General features: G+C 36.5%; 1 protein-coding gene and 1 long non-coding RNA gene across 34 annotated transcripts; one reads left to right on the top strand and one right to left on the bottom strand.

The window, feature by feature from the left end:
* Positions 1 to 22,184, top strand: LOC133666200 (uncharacterized). 2 transcript variants are annotated; one of them, XR_009829995.1, is made up of 2 exons: positions 1 to 1,430; positions 21,638 to 22,184. It is a non-coding gene; the product is annotated as an uncharacterized LOC133666200 (long non-coding RNA). The 2 variants fall into 2 exon arrangements; XR_009829996.1 differs by lacking the exon at positions 21,638 to 22,184 and adding an exon at positions 1,532 to 3,527.
* On the bottom strand, positions 3,025 to 20,384 carry LOC107993479 (troponin T). Of its 32 annotated transcripts, XM_062075976.1 has the most exons (16): positions 19,800 to 19,867; positions 18,972 to 19,594; positions 16,304 to 16,349; positions 14,665 to 14,691; positions 12,962 to 12,985; positions 10,437 to 10,454; positions 7,094 to 7,124; positions 6,915 to 7,019; positions 6,680 to 6,776; positions 6,562 to 6,598; positions 6,361 to 6,466; positions 6,049 to 6,267; positions 5,848 to 5,940; positions 5,684 to 5,764; positions 4,380 to 4,458; positions 3,025 to 3,730 (listed from the first exon to the last, which is right to left on the bottom strand). In XM_062075976.1, exons 3-16 carry the CDS (start codon positions 16,327 to 16,329, stop codon positions 3,447 to 3,449), a joined length of 1,227 nt encoding a protein of 408 aa, XP_061931960.1. In that variant the 5' UTR covers positions 16,330 to 16,349; positions 18,972 to 19,594; positions 19,800 to 19,867; the 3' UTR covers positions 3,025 to 3,446. The 32 variants fall into 32 exon arrangements, with proteins under 32 accessions (XP_061931960.1, XP_061931961.1, XP_061931962.1 ...); XM_062075977.1 differs by having other exon boundaries at positions 16,844 to 20,384; XM_062075978.1 differs by having other exon boundaries at positions 17,201 to 20,384.
* Positions 22,185 to 22,406: the final 222 nt, after the last annotated feature.

Here is a 22,406-nt window from a genome sequence, read left to right as displayed (position 1 = left end):
GGAAATTTGTAGAAATAATATTATTTCTTTTTATATGTATCAAATGCTAAAAAATACTGAATAAAAAAAAATAACTTAATTTTTTATATGATAACTATTTCTATACACGCGTTGGCTTGACATTATAAAAGCGAAAAGTGAATGTAAAGATAAAGTCAGGGTCATAATGCTAACTTCACTTTACTTCATATTTATAATGTATTAAGTTTTAAACCTGTTTGTGATATTTATCATCAAAAAGCATTAAAGAAATCTTTACATTTTTAAAAATGATAAAAAGTCATCGATTATAATGCACAACGTGCATTATAATTTTCACGCTCTGAACATTCGAATTAAAGTTCGTATCACAATAGAAATAAAAAACTCTCAGGTATATTATTCTTTTATACTACCTACGTCACGCTACCAATTATTCTCACGTTTCAGTATGCTCGATTTCATAATCGTTCTTATCGCGTGTTCTCGTTATCGGGAAATCGCGAATTAACACGAAGCACGACGAAGCCGGCCTCGGTAGTTACTCGACAGGAATCGTCAATTTCCGTCGAGTTCCGAGTCTCGCACGAGGCGTCGGTTTTCGAGTTTACGAAACGAATCTTCAAACACTCGTCGAACGTGGTGCAGACAACAACAAAGATAAAAATTGTGTTCAACGTCAAGTAACTGTCACTTGTTCATCGAAAAAAACCGAGTTCGCGCGATAATAAGTATTATTTTATTCTTACCTCATCGAGAGTGATTCCCTCGTGGTCGAGCTGCTTCGTAGTCAGCTTCTCATTCTTCCTCTCTTTTTCTCCTTGATAGCCAACATCGTAGCCATGTGTATGCGAACGTGACCGTTCTGTACAACGATCACCGCCATGACACACAATTCCTCGTTCCCGCCGTGGAAGACTTCGAAACGAACATTTCACGATCTCACCGACACACGCGCGACATCCAGCGGGATCTTTTTGGCAGCCGGCAACAGGTCGCGGTAGTCGCTATCCCGTAACACGCGTCGTTGTGTTATTGTTTATTGTTCGATCACAACACGGTTGCGGCGTCGGTAGTGTCGATCGTATCGTTGCTCTATTTCGGTCTTCTCAGGTAGGAGAGGAGGGACAGCGCAGTCTGGCTCGGACGAATGCTTGGAGACACTATTAACGACGCTTAAGAACGTCCACTCTGCAGACTGAAAGAGACAGAGAAGAAGAGACAGAGAGAAAGAGAAACGACGGTCAGACACAGAGAAAGAATGAGCGTAAAGGAAAGAAGAAATGAGACTGGAGCCAACGGTTACCATTATAAATAGTTGCGACCAATAGCGACAGAAGTAATGCTCTCCCGTCCACCAGGTGGAACAGTTGTAGATTACTAAGATTGTGATTTTGTTAATATACAATAATGATTTTAAAATTATAATAAATATAAAAATATATAAGATTGTGAGTATATAATAAACAATTTAAAGTATCGATCTTGTAATATAACAATGATTTGTTTGAAAATGTATAAAGTTATGTTATTCCCATCACTACCGGTTTAGCTAACCAGAAAAGGATGAATGAGAGTGAAAAAGAAAGATAGCAAATACAAACGGAAGTATGCATGTGAGAAGAACAGAAACAGAAAACAGGTTCTCGTTCGCTCTTATTTTTTGCGTCATTGTTCCGTCACTAAAGTCTGCCTTGAATTTTAATTAATTATAGCTCTAACATGTAAATTTGCATGATTTCATTTCGATTAATGAAATTTTTTAATTTTACAGCTTGATAATTGCACTGTCCTATTGTATGTATATAATATTTGTTGAATAAATAAATACATGCATAAATATATGATAACATCCATGCAACGAAATCAATAAATTTATTAATTATAAATAATATTAACAAAAACATATTTCAATAAATATATATTCATAAAAGTGTCACTTTTAGACTCTATAATTTATATTCATTTAATCATATCAAAAGGATATTACAATTAATAGTCTTGAAAAATTCATTTATAAATAAAAATATTTTTTACACAACGATATAAAATATTTAAGGAAATTACCTTAAAATAAGTATCCGAAACAATCCATTTTTAGAATGTTTTTAAATCTTGTATCAATGATATACCATAACAAATTATATACGTACAATTATCGACACTGTTAAATATAAACAATTTTACATAAAGAATTATATAGTATTTTTATCGAATCAAGTTCTCACATATTAAAAAATTTGTTTTGAAAATCAAACTTTCTGAGGTACTAAAATTCTCACGACAACTATCATTACACGCAGATTCCGTATTGCTTATTTTAAGGAGGAGTGTTTGTTGGCAGCACTTCAACGTTTCGTACCTGTTTATACATAAATTTTGGCGCGAATCCGAAATGTCATGGCGATCGCCGGGTATTTACGAAACGATTATAAATCGATTAAAGTATTTTTATTTCGTTATTAATAAATTTGACTATATCGATATGTTTTTAATTAATAAAACAATACGTTAGAAGCATTGTCGTACAGAAATAACGTGATCGGCAGTGTTTACCAAGTGCATTGTACTCGTAATAGATAAATATTTAAAGAAGAAAAGGACAGACAGTTGAAAAAATATCGAAATGTAAGAAAAGTGTTACTATAATAATTGTCACGAATAACGTTTCATCCATATCTTTTTATTACGAGATAGATAAGGTGATGTTAGTATAATACAAAGGCATTGCCGAAAGTTTTATAACTATTTTATAACTCTTACGATAATGTAGGAACTTTAGAGAGGAAATTCTTTTCCTTCCATTAATCAGATTGTGTATACTCTCCTATTTTCTCGTGATTTCCGAATTTATTGCTAATAAAATTTATGCCAATAAAAGTAAAAAAATCAGCTTTGTTAATTTCGAATTAAATAATAAAAACATTATTGAAATTTTAGATTCGGAATATTTTTTTCCATAGCCTTTTTTAATTTACAATCTTGATTACAAGTATGCGTAACAAATCTCTTCGTGGGATAAGGGAAAGATTCCTTACGGAAGTCTTATACGATAAATCTTTTTTTTTTTTATTTTAATAATGTGTGTGCGTGTATTTTTGTACAATATAATAATAATTGTAATAGCGCAATAGAAGTAGTAGAATAATAATAATAGAAGTAGAAGTGGTAGAACAGTTGAGAAATAATAATGGCATGTTTTATCTCGCCGGAATTCTCGCCATTATAGAATGGATTTCTTCGTGGAAAAATATAACGTACAGACGTTCACCTTCTTGTCCCGTTTTCCTTTGTCTCATAAAAGCCATCTATAATAACAAGATTCTGGAAAAATGGTCCGCCATTGTTCGCCTCTACTGCCGCCACGACTATATATGAATTCGATGGTTCTTCATAGGATGTTTCGATATTTCTTAATGATCGATCGATTCAATTTGTGGTTTTTAGGATTTTTTTAGAAGAGACATTTATTCTTCCTCTTCTTCCTCCTCTTCCTCCTCCTCTTCTTCCTCCTCCTCCTCTTCCTCCTCCTCCTCCTCCTCCTCTTCACCTTCACCCTCTCCCTCCTTCTTCTCGCCTTCCTCCTCCTCTTCCTCCTCCTCCTCCTCTTCCTCCTCCTCTTCTTCTTCGAATTGTGGCTCTTCCAGCTCTTCGTCTTCAGCCGCAGCCTTCACGTCTTCTTCGCCTTCGGGTGATTCGGGGTCTCCTGGCTTCTTGCCTGGCCTCTCGCCGAACCACTTCGGCAATTTCGCTATTTAGAGGAAAAAGCGAAATACATTTTAAATAATCGATAATGCTCAATTTGTACAACGAAAATATCTCGAACGACGATAGCGAAGATTCGTTGGAAATTAATTGTATTATCGAGACACGTCTAAGACACGTAAGACAAAGAAAAGCAATAAAATAAAGATATTTCTACGAAAATAAATAAACGGAAAATTAAATTAAATACAAGTATTTTCTAAAAGATTTTTTCGCTTTTCATCGAACAAGATTCTTCGACTTTAACAAAACATACTTCACTCTGTGGCCATTGCAGGTTGTCCTAGTTTTTACAAAGTGCTAATCAGCTTTTAAGAGCTATTGTTCGAGCAAATGCACACGACGTAAAATAATAAACGGATGAGAAACAATAGAATGCTTTTACTTTGGCATTTTTGGAGTTTCATCCCTTATATTCAATACAAATCATGATACTTTTTATATATTTTGAACGGTCTGAACACATTTTCAAAACGTGTATGTAAAACCACATGCAATATCTTTTCCTCTTTCAATTATTACGAATTAATAATTTTTCCTTCGTTGTATTTTATTCTTAAGATTTTTTTTTAATGTGTAATATTTATAAGAAGCAACGTGTCACGTTTGCTCGAAAGTGAAGCTACCATACATACTCTTCTGGCGGCCAAGGAATTGCTCCTTCTGTTGAGCCCATTGCTTCTCTATGAACTCCTTCTGCTGTTCGGTCAGACCCTGAAACATTAACGGACAAAATGGCATGCTAGGATACATAGTCACACGGGGGGCACTTGTTCTCCTTGGTTTTCAAAATATTGACGTATAAGTTTCTCCTTAGCTTGAATTCGGGACTTGACAAAGACTTGCAGGACAAATTGATCCTTAGCTACCTAGGTTAAACAAGTTTGTTCCTAATGCTAAAAGATAATAATCAGATAATGATCATTCAATCCATCGGCTTAAACATTCCTTTACATTGCACACATTGTTTTATCACATCAGATTAGACATTTAGCTGTGAAATGTCAAAATATGTTCTCTCTATGATAAAGAATATGTCTGTGTAAAAAGGTTTTTAATTATTGTTGATGTATATATTCGATTTCTATGTATGTATTTCGTTGCAAAAAATAAAAAATAAAAATTCTCTTAATTGTTCTCGAATAAAAAAGTTTATAAACAAAAATTCTTCCATAGTAAAATAAGGGTATAAGTAAAATTATACGAAATGAAGTTTGCAATTGTCGACTTGTCGTAAAATTTGTAACAAATTCGTTCACGTTTTGTGATAAACTTCGTGACCACCGTGTTCATGCTTGATTCAACAATAAATTATGGGGGGGATGCGATGAATTACGATCGATGTAGGGGGGATATGGGAACATTTTACTTTGTGAAATGAAACAACAACGAGCAATAACAACATTTCTCTGTACTCTATCTATCTACTATTAAATAAAGTCCAACATGAATTAGAAAAACGATCCTAGAGCACAGGGGGGGCTAAAGGGGTTCAACCAACAACGCAAGCAAAAGGGGATGATTTACACAGAGAGAGAGAGAGAGAGAGAGAGCTCGATAGGACTCACTTTTGGTACGCTTCATGAACTGTTCTGTTTTCTGTTTCCACAGTTTCTCGTTGATTTCCGCTAGGAGCGTGTCATAGCCCTGCGATTCAATCGACATTTTTCACTGATCACTTTTTTTTTTCGTTTATTATATTTCTACGACTATTTCTCTCAAACGAACCGTGTCGCTTTTTCTTTATCCTCTTTGATATCCTCTTTCTAATCATCTTATTAACAAAAATTGTTCGTCGTTTTAATTTTACATTTTTCGATGATACTACTCCCCGCTTTTTTCAACCACACCCTGAGATTTCCAATCAGAATCATTTAACCGGGGCAATTTATATATTCGAAGAATCAGCGACGATCGAATCTAAGGAAAATATACTTACACCCTCGAAGAGCTTCTTCTTATCGTCATAAGACCTGGTATCCACTCGACGTTCGTATTTGGAGGCGACTTGGATCTTGGGCTGCATAAAGAGAATAATTGTATCGTTTAACCTTAGATAGATTCCCTACTCCAACGTTTTTTTATTTGCTCCATCCTACTTACAGGATACTTGCCCGTGAGAGCTTCGGGATCAAGACCTTTCTTCAAAGCCTTGTGCCTCAATTGTTGCTTCTGACGTTCCTTTAATTCTTTAAGCTACGTTTAAGAAAAGACGTCCAATCACTCGAAATATTCCAATTCTTACATTATTCTTACTCTAATTACGAATCTTCTCTTCTTTTTTCTTTTTTTATTCTTACTCACGTCATAATCCTGACGCTTTTGCCGCTCTTCAAGATCGTACTTCTCGGTCTCCAGTTTGACTATGGTGTCCCAGAGCTCGTTAGCCTTGGACCGGAGCTTCTCGATTGAGAAACCATCGATTTCCAACGGTTTGATGCGAATACTCAGCGAGATTTTCTTCTCCTCCTCGAGCTGCTCTTTCGTCTTGTTGCGCTCCAGTTGCGCCGACGTAAGGTTACCCTATATCCGCCGGGATAAAAGCATTAATAACGGTTGGCCTGCGTATATCTGTGTGTTTGGATCCGCGTTTCATCCCGTGTTGTGGATACGAACCGCTAAATCTTTCCTAGTGATGGTAAAGTTAGGACCCTTCTTGCTCGCTTGTTCTTTCATCGCCTGCATCATTGCCTGGCGTTTCTTTTCTGATTCTTCGAGACGCCTGGATAAAAAGATCGGTTTTTTTTTTTATATTTCAAATGTTGCTTATATTATTTATATATCCGAGATACATAAGGTTGGCTATGGCAAACGTACTTTCTCTTTTCCTCCATATCACGTTGCTTCTTCTCCTCTGCAAGCGGAAAGAGAAACATCAGGAGGCGGCCTCTCGCGAAAATCGATAAAAAAAAAGTAAAAGATGAAACGAACTTACCGATTTCACGCTGGCGACGCTCCTCCTCCTCCTTCTTTTTCTGGGCCAATCTTTTCTCCTCGTCCGCGCGAGTGATCTTGCGCTTCGCTTGCTTCTCCTGCGAACATACGTGAGAAGGAGAGAACGGAGGAATATTGGAACGTATCGAAATCGATAGATCCGAATAGAATATTAAAAAATATTTTTAAAAAAAGAAACGAGAGAAGGGATTCACGAAAGGTTTACGAACACGAACCTTCAATCTCTTCAATTCCTCCTCCTCCTTTGCCCTCTGCTTCCGCCATTCTGCAATGTATTCCTTGAGCTGTTCGTCTAGGTCGCTCCTCTTCTGTTCCTGCCTCTGTGCGAACGGGAGAAGAAACGTAAATACGTGCCGTACACTATATCTAAGAGATTCCGCATTCGTCTCCTCACCTTCATAAACTCGATATTCTCCCCAGACTCCCTGATGCAGGCCGGAACGAAAACAAAAGTAACTCTCTTTAGTCGCTCGTCCTCTGAGAGATCTCGTAAGATCTTCCAGAACTCCTTACGCCACTCTCACGTTCCATTTATTTATTTATTACACTTCATCCTCATCATTCTCTCTCGTGGCGAATAATTCTTGTCTTTCTTTTTTTTTTTCCTCATTTCTTTCTTTTTTTTTTTCTTTCGTTTCGTTTTTCTTTTTCTGCTTTTTTTCCTCTTAACGTAACAACCAGACAAACGGACACAGATACACGCGCACACTTGCACACCTGCGCACGCGCAAACGGACAGAACGCACGGACGCACGGACGGACAGACAAGAGAAATTTGAAAAGTTTGTATTAAGCGCGTGTGGAGGGAGGAAAGAAGAGGAGGAAGCGTATCTCGAGGAATTGGGAGAGAGAAAGAGGGCGTTAATGAGTTTACAAAGGTTGAGGAAAACTGAAGGGTTTTGTGGGGGAAGGGGGAGAGAATCCATTAGACTCTCGTGGACAAGGATATTGGAAAATTGATGGAAGGTTATTACCGAGAGCTATGCGGTCACTTGAATTGAAATTCTGCTCCGACTTTGAAACGATGTGTTCGCGAAAAGGTCGGATAATATTCTCTAAAAATCGTTCTCTCGAATTAGAATAAAATTATAAAATTATAAAGTGTATATTTGATTAAATTAATAGGAATTAATAGGGAAGAGATAAGAATTTACTGTTTACATATCAAAAAAAAATAGAAATAACAAGTACAAAGGAGCGATTTTATCAAATATTTGGAGACATTTCAAAATTCAAAGGTATTCTCGAATATTAAGACACGGTACTATCCGTCAAATTACATCACGTGGATCGAATCCAGGATAACTTTAAAATAAGAGATCTCTAATTTTAAAGATGATTCCGCCGTGACGGAAAATAAACTAGACTAGACTTTTGAATCTCGGCAATGGGAGAGGATATTAGGGATATATTATAGTTCGTTTAGTTCTTTTAGCTGTTGGTAAAAAAAAAAGGAAAAAAAAAAAGAATGTAATTTAAAGCCGCTCGAGAACAAGCGATTAAGCAATTTTACAGAAAGCGATTCAGCTTAGGTTCGAAGAGAAAATTTCGACAGATCTGAACAGCGTACAGATGGAATTGTTTCGTTTAAAATTATTTAGAAAATTAATTTCTCTGCTCTTCACTGATAATAAACTCGTATGATTTGAATTATTCGACGAAACAATTGAATAAAAGAGAAGAATAAGAAAAAAAATACGATAAAAATAATCGTAGATAATTTTCTAAAACAATTTGAGTAACGGTATAAAAATTTTTCGTAAAATGTAGACGATGATTGGGATAATCAGGGAGAGAACTGGAGCACACAAAAATCTAGCACTCACTCTTCTTCTCGTCAGACATTTTCTTCTTCTTTCCCAACACGAATGCAAGCAACACACACAGTCGCCGCCGTTATCAGCGTCATCGCTGTCGTCATTCTTATTATCAATAATATTATTAACCACAACGCCTTGGAAAAAAAGAAAAGCCAAAAGTTGAAAGCCGAGGAGCTGGCCAATTGACATGAATATAAGTGAAGTCTCGACGATCGTGTCATCCTGAAAGGTTGCTGAATCTTCGTCGGATGATATAACACGATCCAATTAATCGAACGGATCAAAATTGTAATCAATCACTAACACGATGTGATAAATTTGAATAACGAAAATGACCAAGTGGGAACGTTTCCAAAACGTTGCATCTGGTCAGTTTTATATATCTGGAGTTCCTGACAATTATTATAAACACACCGTTTTAACGCCGTTGTTAAACTGTTAAACCATTCGTTAACATAAACGAATTGTCATGAAACTCCATCCATCGAATCGAGCGAAATAACACGATCCGACGAAAATTCAGCGAACCTCCGAACAATTTTGGCCGATCTTTCTGCGACAAAATTGCTGCGGGTCGATCGATTATGGCGCAAAATTATTGCGAACGTAATTAACATAGACGGGGGATTCGCCAAAGTGAGAGAGAAATCAAAAAAATATGATTCCTTGAAAACGGCAGGAGACAAAAAAAACGAGACACGACATCAAAAGTAATATTGACATTTTTATAATGTGTATATATATAGAGAGAGAGAGAAAGAGAGAGAGAAAGAGAGATAAACGGAATAAAAGTTTTTAGCAGATTCGTGTGGACACATATTCGTATGCATATACTTAGGTTGTACGGATGTATTGACACACGGATATTATGTACAGTGCCGTTAATCAAGAATATGTATATATATAGAGAGAGAGAGAGAGACAAAAAGAAAAAACACGAGAAAAGGGTGAGAGAGAGAGAGAGAGAGAGAGACAGAGAGACAGAGAGATAGATAGACAGAGAGAAACATGAGCTTGGGGGCGGGGGTGTTTTGCTTCGAGCATTAGACCACGAATTATTAGACCATATCTGTTCTTGACGGGATCGAGACTTGTCAAATACATAGATACAATTGATAAATTTATCGAACTCCACGATTGTTGATTGTTCCAAACAAATTGTTGCACAATTACATCGACACGCGAGGATTTGAAAACGAAAGGAGTTTTATAAAAGGAAAAGAGATTTTCGTTTATATTCTGAAAACGAGAGATCTGTGTGAAAATCGTGAAAGAATTATTATTAATAATGAAGATTTGGCGTTGGATAAACAACCGACAATGGCTCTTTCCACCGAATTGTTTGCCCGTTAATTAAATTACATCACTTTGCAACGTGGTACATTTCGAACGAAATACCACAGCTTTGGTATAAGAATAAACCGCATTACGTTATCGTACACATATTTATGAAACGTTTGGCAATCGGCCAGCCGACACAAGTTATATTAGTTTTCGCGCTCTTCTTATGCAACTGTAATCGTATAACACGGTCAAAACCCTTACAATTTCCCGATTAAACAAACCTAAAAATTCATAAATATCCGCGCGAACGCGATGATTCGAACGATTCGAGGAATCTCGAAACGAATTAAATTAAATCGAACTGTATTTCCTCATCGATCAGACGTTATTAATTAACCGAATATTATTGACCACGTTAGAATTCAATAAAATTTTTACTAAAAAAATTTCTAAATTTTTCCGGAACGATCGGGGTCAAAATCCTCTGATCGAGAGTGTCTCGTTCCCGCCAAAAATTCGAAAGTAAAAGCGCGGTCTTGATTGGGCTTGGGGGTGTTGTGAGAGCGGCCGAAGAACAAAGAAAGTATTATTGACGTGTAATAATAAACAACCTTCGAGAGATATTCAACTTACTTTTGGGACGCCCTACCCCTACAAAAAAAGAAAGGAAAGGTAGATTAATAACAATCACAATTGTTCGGGGATTTCATTCACGGTGGGAGTAGCGCAAACTACGTTTCGCTTGGCTTATCGGTTCTTTCTCTTATCTTTTTTCCTTTTCAGCCTTTTTCTCTTTTCTCGATTTTCATCTTTCATTTTTTATCCGATTAAACACCGAGACCCGATCAGGAAAAGAACGACGTCATTAAAATTGACAGCCTGCCGCATTCCATCCGCTTTTATACCCCCTTCTGGTTCTTTCCTCCTCTTTACGACCGAACCGTAAGAAAGTTCCGCGCTTAAACAAGATGGTCGATATACGAATCCGTGAGAGAATATTTTACGAGCATTTTTATCCTTTTTTTTCTTTCTTTCTTCGCATATGGAACGTAAAAGAGAAGAGAACAGGCAGCCCACCGTCTCTCTTTTATACGAACGATCCTCCCGTGCGTATGTCTGTTGTTTTCAAGCACATGTTTGCGCAGTCCTTTATCGTCTTTTGTCGTCGTTACTCATCCGAGCGGTCTTGTCTCTAGCATCTGTACGTTTGTACGTTCGCGAGTAATCGTCAGCGTACGTGAATATTGGTTTTTCGCGAGGGAAAGAGAGAACTCTATTGACTAGAATGCGAGAGAACGAAACGATAATTATGCGACAGAGATATATATATAATATGCAGTGGGGGAAATAAGAAACGGTTACCGTGGAGGACAATTTTCAGGATAATTTTTTTATTTGTTTATTTCGATTTCGATGCTTGAAAAGTGAAACTGTTCGATCGAAATTTAACTTAGTTAACGGTGATAAAGATGTGTCTGTTTAACTTTCTCAGTTTCTCGGAATAGATTTTTTTAAGGACTCAAGTTATTGATTTAAAAAAGAAAATGATTCGAGTCGTTCACTTTTCAAGTATTTCAAGTATGTTGTGTAAATGCGTGTATGAAAAATGTTTACTTCATTCAAAACGACCAAAAAATTACTGTGTATATATATATTTGAGAGATATAATGCAACAATGGTATTATACACAAGGTGAGATAGACATACTCGTTCAACCATCGACACAACAACAGCGACACAGCATCAAAGACAATATAGGATGAAGATCAAAGACAACAGAGAAAAGTGACGTCAAACAAAAAAGAAAAGATGTAAAAAGAAATTTTAAAAAATCAAGTAATTTCTTCTATCCCAAGCTTTTTTGATAACGAATTCGACACGACGTCCATGATAACTTCTTGAGAAAAAATTATATATATTTGAATTAATAAGAAAACGAGAAAAATGAGGGGGAGGGGGAAAAAAAAGAAGAAATAAAATAACATGCAAGACGAAACGCGCGAAAAAAATCTTTTTCGATTATCTCGGGATAAAATCCTCGCGTCTTCGGCTATCATTCGCGAACGATAATTTTCAATGCAACAGCGGATAAAATAAAAAAAAACGCAGGATCGATATCAACGCTGATGCTGAGATTTTGTTCGAGCAACGATAACCGATTCTACGTTTCTCAACGTTTAATTCGAAAATCCCAAGATTCTTCGTGTGGCGGAATTAAAAAAAAAAAAAGAAAAGAAAGAAAGAAAAGAGAGAAAATTGTCGGAAATTTTATGCGATCGAAAAGGAGAGAAAAAAAGAAAATAAAAGGAAGAAGAGAAAAAAAGAGAACCGAAAAAGACAGTTCAACGATAAAAACCGAATTGACTCACTCGCGTGGAAGATTCGTTGTTACAACTATCGGTTAGAGAAAAAAAAGAAACAACTTTTCCGCGGAGAATTTTCGAAAATTGATTCATGTAAAAAAATATTCTCTGTTTAAGAAAAACGAGTATAAGGAGAAAGAGAAGAGGTAACGATTACGAGGAATATTCTTGAAAAGAATACGTTGTTTCTTGCAGAAAGGATCGTCAGTTGTTGCATCGACGACAAAGCGGCAGAAAAAAAAAAGAAAAGAAAATTCGACGAAAAAAAGTTTTATCTCGTTGGAAAAAAAAAAAAAAAAAAAAAAAAAGAAGAATACACCAATGAATCACCATAGAAAGCGTGAGAATAAAAAGTACAGAATAAAACATAGACTGATTTTGTCTCGTGGTAAAAGAGATTGTATATTATGTACAGAAAAAAAACAAAAAAAAAAAAAACAAAGGAATACATCGCATAATACAAAGAGACGAAATAGCGCATACGAATAAATAATATACTAAAAAAAAACTTGTATGAGATACAAGACGACAGCCACAACAACAACAATAATAACAGTTAAACGATTAAAAGAAAGAGGGGGGAAAAAAAAAAAAAAATGAAAGAAGAATGAAGAAATGAGAAAGATAGAGGAAGAGAGACAGCGATAGAGACAGAGATAGAGATAGAGAGAGAGAGAAAGAGAAAGTGACAGGAAAAGAATGAGAATACTGAGAAAAAGACGAGAAGTGAACATTGCCAAATAGCTGCCTGAACAAGATACAAGGCGAGCGTAGAATTGTTTTCAAGGGACTTACTCGATCTTCCTGCCTTCCGGCTGCCTTTGATTTTTTCGATTTTTCGATTCGCGCCGCGTTGGTCGTTTGGTCGATGGTGATTGGTGGTTTGATCGATTGGTCGATTCGTATTTTTTGTGTATTGTTTGTGGAGATATCAGACGAAGGGATGGATTGTTATAGACGGAGTTGTGAGCAAAAAACAGAGAGAAAAACAAAAAAAAAACGAAGATCATAAACCAAAGTCAGATAGGATTTTCATCGATTTTGAATCTTTGAACAAATGTAATGATCGGCTCGAGTCAATGTAAAAAAAAAAAAAATCGATCCGAATCGAGCATAATTATTCATATTCCCCCCCTTCTCTACAGTGCTCTCTTTTCATTGCCAAATAAGAGAAACACGACGGGAGGAAACGACGAGAAATATATATATATATATCAGCCCCGTGGCGAAGAAATGCGCGTTCCTTTTTCAACGTCCCTCCTCGAGGGACGATATTTCTCGTCGGTTCGCTCGAAACGATTCAATATTTTTCTTCGATACGCTCGAAAATTGTTTCACTTGATAATAAACTGCGGTATACAGGCATAAAAAAACGGAGAAGAAAACATTGAATCGCATGAGTTCGCAAGGTGAACGAAATTGGCTAAAGTGATCTCGATAGGATGGCGTGGCGTAGATTTAAGCCCCCGTTTCATCATAAAAAACGACATCGTTGAATTTAATATAGGACTCGAAGTTCGAAGATACCGCGCCATTCGTCTGCTCTATTTTTGCGGGAGAAGCGCGACTGTTCTAATTTTAACAATAGTTCGAGAGAGATCGCTCTCAGGCACGAACACGATTTTTCGATACATTCTACTTCGTCGTGAAATAGAATGGAATTGGAGATTAATAATTCGTTCATTAATCCGCCCGTTGATAGAAATCGAACGATACGCATCGTTCGACACGATTGAATAATTATGGAATTAAAAAAGAAAAAAAGTGGCACGAATGTGAAAATCGTAATTGCCGGTTCGAATTACGACGAAATAATCGCGATGAATCATCGCTTGTTCTCGACATTCGAATTATATATTAAGAAATATTGTTTTCTATTTTATTGTCGTATAAACCGGCATTCAAGGTGACAAGATGGCCGCGCCAAACAATTAATCCTATTTTTGTAAAAAGAAAAAACATAGCTCTCGAATAATTCGAACCGAGTTCATGTTTCTTGCATGCAATATTTAGTATCTCTACGAAATTACATAAGTTTGCAATAATAACGCTTGTGCAGTTTCGATTTCAATAATATTGTCCCGCAACGATCATTTATTCGATTGGCCTGATCTCAAAAATTCAAACCGACCAAAGAACGATCTCTCTCTGGAAATTAAAAAAAAAAAAGAAAAAGAAAAAATCGAGTTGCTGTTATCCAAAAACCAAATTTCTATCGTAACAAGCAGCAAAAAAAAAAAAAATCAGGGAACGAAACGAATCAGGATTGGAAGAACTCTCGCCTCGAACCGTTACTCTAAAATCGGGTGTAAAATCTAAAATCGAGATTATAAAACGACAACTACGATTCCGTGGTGACTGCGCGGTGATAGCAGACACTTAAACGCGCACACGCCTCTGGAACTTACTTCCTGGAATGAGAAAAATAAGAGAACATGGACGTTAGATGTATTTTTGGAACGATCTCGCGGAATTAAGGAATTGCCAGCAACACTTACGTTTCCTCGACCACCTCCTCCTCGCTGCTGTAAAACAGAAAATGGAAAACGGTATTTGTTAGTTAACGGGTAGTTAAGGGGCTATGCAAAGGGGCTATCGAATGAACAATTAAAAAAGAAAATAAACCGTAACAACAATAGGGGCGGGCTAAGGGCAGATGAAATTTCTTCAACATCGAATTACTCGCTGAAAAATATATTCTTTCTATTTCTATTTAAATCGATTAAGCGTATTACGCAGTTTAATTAATTGATATACGAGAATAATACAATTAATTGGTGTGATCCGGTGAAACGAATATACAAAATACAGGACCAAATACAGAAATATTGTTATTTAGAAATAATAGGCTTAGCCAATGTTTTTGATGAAAAAGAAAAAAGAAACGCGAGTTATATTTGCAGATATTCATTCATTACGACAAAATTGCTCGTAACGGTTAATAAATAATTGAGTTAAATACTATAATTTATTATTCGCGAAATTTACGATTTGGGCGCAATCTGAGCAAAGAAAACGGACAAATTTGCGGAGATAATTTATTATGACATTTTTGGACACGTCCGTCCACCCGACTGAATATAGATCCAACCGAATGATTCATCCCCTCTAGGATATCTGTTGAATTTCCTCGTTTCAAAAATAAACGAAAATCTCTTTCGGATCGACCGTGATCTCGTTTTTCCTTTCTTTCAAACGATTTATAACGATTCTTGTTGAAACGAAACGTTTACTGGGAAAAAGAAAATAATTCGAGCGACGAAAGAGAAAAACGAAATAGGGAAAAGAAGAAATTGTTCAGCGAGCAATTCGATCGAGGGAGGGTGTGCACGATTAAAAAAAAAGAAAAACAACATTCACGATTTCTTCAACACAAAGACACGTGGGGACGGGGTAGTTCACTTTTAACAATAAAACTCGGGGCAGGGGGGTGACAAGGGATATTGACAAGAACAAATATGAAAAAAATAAGGGGAGGACACATATCGTCATCACGACGAGACTCTTCATCTTACGTGGACTTCGAATTCATTTCTCTTGAATATCGTTCATTGTTTGATCGACAACGATCGACATTGAAGGGGAGGGTATCTCGATAATCCTCGACTTATGTAGCAACCTGACCCGTAATCGTCGCATCGAGAATAGTAACTAGAATTCTCGATCCTGGAAATCGGCTCTAAGAAAGAACTAGGCATGAATTCTATCGACGACATGTTTCGATGTGACGCTTCGATGGCCATATAAATAATATATATTCACTTAATTTATTCACTCAAACTCGGCTGAAAATATATCCTCGACGTTCCCTTCCGATTTCATGGATATTTCGTTTCAGCTCGATACACGTGCTCTTACGTAACTTTCAACTTATCAATCCTCCTCGACGCACTTGTTTCTCTTTCTCCCTCTCTCCCTCTCTCTCCCGTGATTTCGCCAAAATTTCGAATCGTTTTACTTCAACTACGAAAAAATTGTGTAAGAAGAAAAAAGGAGAAAGCTCGAACGAGAAGGAGAGACGAGTCTCGAGAAACGAGATTAAAAAAATGGAAGAGGGAATGTCGAGAATGTTGAATATCGAAATATAATGAATCTCGGAAACATTGTTCCTCTGAAACGAAATTTTCAAATACTTACGAGTATTGCTCCTCGTCGTCAGACATGTTTGCTGGTGGTCACGGTACTGCAACACGCAAACAAAACCACCGATTAACACAACTTATCGGGACAATGTTCTTCTTTGTATCTCCTATTATTCGGTTTCTTAATCTCGAATTACGATATCTTTCACACGAGAGGGGGGGAACGAACGATCGGATCGTCCCTTTGTTCTCGATATATGAATTTTTCCTGGCGGAAAAATTTAGGAAAAAAGCTTCGCTAGATCGCACTTCGAACTCGACGAGGGAGAAATATCGGCCCTTTGTCCGATTCTACTTCTCTCGCGGCCGATACACTCGAATCAGGGAGATAAATGGAAAAGAAAAAAAAAAGAGAAAGAAAAAAAGAGAAAAGATAAAAATCCGATTCGATCGTTCGTTCCTTTTCCTGGAGACGGCGCACTTCTCGCGAAAAAAAATTTTTAAAATAAACAAATCGAGGGGTGAAAAAGAGGGAGGAGGAAGAGGGAAGGCGAGAGGGTGAGAGAGGAGGGTGGTCGTCGAGCATAAATCGAACCTTGCTCCGCCACGAGAAAGAGAAAGCTAGAAAAGAAAGGAAGAAGTCGAAGGGGCGAGACGATGCACTGGTGCAAAGGTAATCTGATATTCTGAGACGAGAAAGAGAGTGCCAGTTTGCTAACCCTGGCCGCAAGCTCGACGTCGCAAGCTCTATAAGGAGTCATCCCCTTCTCTTCCTCGTCGCTCTCTAATTTTAGAAAACCAACTCTACTCTCCTCTCTCTTTCTCTCTCTCTCTCTCTCGTCATTCGTTTATTGGCTTCTCTCTCTCTCTCTCTCTTTCTCTCTACTCCTTTTTCCTCCCTTCTTTCTCTCTTTCTTTTTCCCCTCGCTCTGTGTATGGAGGTTTCCTCCACCTCCATGTCGTCTTCGTTGCCGTTGTCGTCATCGAGCTTGCCGATCGTTTCCTGTTTTCACGAACAGATTAAACTTCGATCTCGATAACACAATTTTTCTTCTTCCTCTTCTTCTTCTTTTTTTTTCTTTTCCTTCGAGTCGCGCGATAAAGTTTCTCTTCCCTTTTTTCTCTCCTTCGCTCGTGATATTCTTTCATCACGAGTTTCGAAACAGAACGGTCTTTTTCTTTGATTGGAAGAAAATTGTTCGTACTCGCGGAATGTTTTCGAAAAATTATTAATCGACAACGGTGGTTGGCGTTGCGGATGTCCAGTGCGATGGCTGACACGAGGTGTGGGAGTGGAAACAATATTATATAATCACATACGTCATAATCGAATCTTGAAATGGGATATTGCTCGTACATTTATAGGCTATGATTTATCAGACGCGATTCTTTTTCTATGTAATGTTGAGAAAGGGAAGTGATTTCCCTCTTCGTTTATAAATCTCAAGAATTTAGTTTCATGTATCTCCAAAAATGGTAATGCGACGTGAAGAGAGATAAATCTATGGAAAAATATTAAACGGCGTGGATCGATATATTTTTGTTATTTTGCCAATTGTATATCATGTATTGTAGTGAATTATATTTTTAATCGAACGAACGATTCTACATTTTCGATATATTTTCCCATGCAGATTCCATCTTCTTTGAATCGTACATTTTCCAGTTCCGAGAAATCGTGGAAAAACATTGAAATTTGTGTAAAATATTCGACTTTTAAAAAATTCGTATCATATAAAAAATTTTTAAAAATCAAAAGTTTCGTGTGGAAAATTATAAATATCTTTTTCTACGAACTTGTAAAAATGACGTATCTTACGGTTTCTCTGTTGTTCAAACCGCATTCAACAATCAATTCCTTTTGTCCTTGGGTATTTTTATTAAACTACGAGTTATATTCACGGACCAATCGAGACCAATCGTTTTAAATTTAATCGAAACCAGTCACATTATAGCTGTCCCCATCGAATACAAGCACACTAAAGAAAGACGAGACCAAACTCGACACGTTCGCCATCACGTTGTTGTCCTCCGGAAATTTGTTCGATTACCCTTCCGTTGGAAAATCCAGAAACTCGAGAGAGAGAGAGAGAGAGAGACCTTCGAACGAGATCTTCAAATTATAGCCCAGTAGATAATGTCACAGCATGGTCAGACGCCACTTGCACAAAGGTTTTCTTCGTAATATCCTGTTTGGAAACGAGATACTTCAAAGTCGATGTGCACAGATCAACGTAATTATCCTTCTTAATTATTTATATTAAGAATTATTTGTATTATCCAGCTCAACTTTTCACGATTGAAATCCCCCTCTAAAAAGAAAAATGTACGATTCCCACTCCTCCTAAGATCCAAAGAATTCCATCTTCACTGGGTTTCACTTTCACACTCGAATCTTCCATCAAATCCTCCTACCCCCTCCTTCCCCGTGATACATATCGATCCACGGAACGGCAACGAAGACGAGGAAAATGTTCTTTCTCATCTTTTCACCGACGTCTACATCGTGTCGTATCACTGTATAACGAATCCATCACGGCGAAATCACTGATTCGAAAAATTCCCATCGTACAGAAATGGAAACACAAGGACGATGACTCAAGATTCAAAATGCGAGGACGTGTAAATAATATACTTATCACTGAATCGGTTAAAGCGGTTGAACCGATAAGACAAATATATGAAAAAAGAAAAAAAAAGAATTAGCAATCAAAGAGACTTACACTCGAGCGGTGTGAATGTGTATGGCAATGTTGTGTATGTGGGTGGGTGGGAGACGCGTGTGTATGACGTGTATGAGGGTTCGCCTCGGAGCACCAGCCGAGCAAGTAAGATGCTTCTGAACAGGCACGCACGGAAGAGCTTTTGCCGGTGGAATGTGGAGTCCGCGACGGCTTGAGCGGCTCTGAAGTCCTGCGATCAGGGCCTGGACACCACCAAGACTCGGAACGATGCCTACACGGCCGACTCGGGATCGCTCCCTTTCATTTAGCTATTAATAGAAAGGAGATCCACGTCTGTGGGCCGCGAGCGTGATACGATCCTGGCACGCTACTATTTTCGTACTCCTTCTACAGTGCCCGCGCCGTGGATCTCGTTCCCCTGGGCCCCTTCCTGCCTTCCGCCCCCGCAATCATCCGTGGAGCCGAGGTTGTTTGCGTGGAGTGGAGGGAATAGGCGAATTTTGAATATCTCGATTAGGAGAGCCGGATCGCCAGAGGGAGCTTGTTTACTCCCTGTTTCTTTTAACTTATCTTTTCCAAGTTTGTTGTTGAGAACTGGAGATTCTTGATTGAGAAGGCTGGGCACACGTTTCGATTAATTCTCGGAATAATTAAATTATTACCTACGATTAATATCGAACGATTAATGATCATCGAATTATTACCAATGGATATTAAACGACTAGGGAGTAATTAAGTTAATTAATTTCAACGTGATTATTAAATTATTACATGTGATTAAAACAATTATAATTCAATAGGGATTTCTAAACATTAATATTGAATATTTTCGATTTAATTTATATATTTTAAGTAGAACATATGTACTCGAGATTCGCAGTTTGCCATTCACGGTTTAACACGAATGCACACAATTTCCTAGCTCGATGGTAACTATCTCAATTCCCAAAGTCCAAGAGTATGAGCGAGTAGAGTATCCAAGAGTATCCACGGTCATTTAAAAATAGCTATTTATTCAAACGTTATACCGTAACCATTCGCGAATCTTTCCATGTTCCCTTTTATCCTTCCATCTTTCCACTTTATTTCCATTCACGGTTAGCGCGAAGGAAATACAGGGGTGTGCTTTTAGTGGTTAGAGCGAATAAGTTCTCGAGTTCGTAATTGTGCGTTTGAGAGGAGAAAGAGAATGGAAGAGAAATTTAGAGAGAAAAAGATAAAAAATGAAAATTACGGCGAATTAGAAAAACTCTTTGCGAAATATCCTCTTAAATGCATCTATGTTTATATATATAAGAGGAAAAGTACTTCGATATATCCATCGACGTTATCCACAATATGAATTCTAATTTCTCGAGTAAAATTTAAGATACGAAAATATAATATTCGAGATATGTATATAATTTTATTCAGAAACGTGGCTCTCTTTTTAATAAAATGTCTGTCACGATGTTGCAATAAATGTGATTATTTTTTCCAATCGTGTGAAACGTGTTAATGCAGAGCTATAACGGAATATGTATTAATGCAGAACTAACGAATTGTGGGACAGAATCGTGTTACGAATTGATGTTACGCGTTTTTGCAATTCAAATCGTAGAAAATTCGCATTTTTCTATCTAACCTGGTAATCTAGTTTCTATTCTTTTGTCGTTGCATTCGTTTGATTCATTCGATATTTTTTATGTAATTCGATCAAGATATTTTATTTTAGTTATTAAATTTTTTAATTATTTAAAAATTATACGATGAATTCTATCAGAATCAAATCATTTGACTTTTATTTATTCTTTCATGAATATTTTATTTTGTTTTTTAGATTTGTCTCAATAGTGACTGAATATGAAAATCATGTTCTCCAAAATTGAGATCCAAAGAACTTTTGATAAATATGATATTAAATGTAACATCGATTCGATCCTCGTTCCTTTTTAAGTAAAAATTATTTCTGTATATGCTAGAGTAAAAACAAAATTTTAAGATATATTTTTTTTTTGCGAGTAAGTTATTTCCGACGCTGATATAGCTATATTATATCTGTCTTGTAGTCGTTTCATGTTCAACCTCGCCATTGGTGGAAAGTTTACTGCCCACCGGTTTACGTGGACATGGTCACTAAATATACATATATTTACCCTCGAGCAATGACAATATGAAGTTTGTAGCAGTTCAAATTCGACGCATACCTTTGGAATACTAAAAATTAATATAATTATTATTGCAAGTAATATACGAAACGTAATTTATTCACTGGCAATGATATATAAATATACTATATAAACAAAATATATTTTAATCGATCAATTTATTTTATTTATAACGATTTTTTAATTTGTTTTGTCAATGATTATACGTGCTTTTTGATATAATACAAAATCTTAATAAAATTATCTATATATATTATCAAACGAAATACAAATAAAATGGAATTTTGTAATATTAAAGAAATAAAAAAGAGATATTGATAAATATAGAATAATTAAAAAAATATATATATATATATATAAATATTTCGAAATAGAATGTATAAAAAATTCTTATAATATCTAAAATTATTTTCTCATGAAACGTTAATTAAATCTCTTACTTATTTCAAAACTAAATAAAAATAAATTAATAATATAAAATTCAAATGATATAAATAGTCGATTAAAAGAAAAAATTGCTCGCAAAATCTACACAATATTTTGTATATTCGATTCTAGCAATGATCGCGTACGAGTTACTACTCCGGCAGCTGTGTCCGTGAATAAAAAAAGCACTAGGGACGCAGCAAATGCTATGTTGTGCAAACGAGAGCAGCGGCCGAGCAGACGAAATAGGAGTCGCGATAAACGAATGTGGGTTGCCCCTCTGAGACCTTGGCGATGGTAGAGGAGACAGAGTGAGAAGAATCGAGGAAAGAGGCTACCTTATCAGAGTCAGCCTGGAGGCTTAACTTCGTCCGCGTGGCCGACGTCGAACCACGATGCGACTCCATATATGGAGGGGGCCATGCTAGGGAGAGGGTGCTACAACGCTCGGGTATAAAGTTCCACGACGCTAACGACGTCGCTTCACACCGCGCCAGAAAGCTCGAATCCCTTGGCTTCGTCGTTCTGTTGATGATCGTTGCTGATAAATTATCCGTACGATGTCTCTTAATCTCTCGTATGCCCCCTCAATTCGAAGAATTTAAGCTCTGCCGAAATTTTAATACGACATTCTGAATATAGAATGAAAATATAAATATAAATGATTGAAAAATTCGAATAATATTATTTTATTATTCTAATTATTTATTTTTCAAACAAAAAGAAATTTTTTATTCGACTCAATAATAAAAGTATAAAATAGATTTAATTTCATTCATTCGCAAATTAAATTCGCTATGATTTATCTCTGTACGTGCTAACATACTGAACATTATTAAAGTAAGATATGTCAATTATTTTTTATTGAATTCCCGTAATTTTATCCATTAAATTGATTTGA

This window comes from Apis cerana, linkage group LG6, assembly GCF_029169275.1.
Source record: "Apis cerana isolate GH-2021 linkage group LG6, AcerK_1.0, whole genome shotgun sequence".
Classification (NCBI taxonomy): domain Eukaryota; kingdom Metazoa; phylum Arthropoda; class Insecta; order Hymenoptera; family Apidae; genus Apis; species Apis cerana.
The sequence above is the reverse complement of the archived record's forward strand: the minus strand, read 5'-3'. Positions and strand labels throughout refer to the sequence as shown.

Excerpts from the sequence above, each read along its gene's own strand:
- LOC107993479 (XM_062075969.1), bottom strand. The coding sequence starts at position 16,329 with ATGTCTGACGACGAGGAGCAATACTC. Across the intron at positions 6,777-6,914 it reads AGGAATTGAAGAGATTGAAG|GAGAAGCAAGCGAAGCGCAA; the intron begins GTTCGTGTTCGT and ends GTATGTTCGCAG. Across the intron at positions 5,765-5,847 it reads CTCTCACGGGCAAGTATCCT|CCCAAGATCCAAGTCGCCTC; the intron begins GTAAGTAGGATG and ends CTCTTTATGCAG.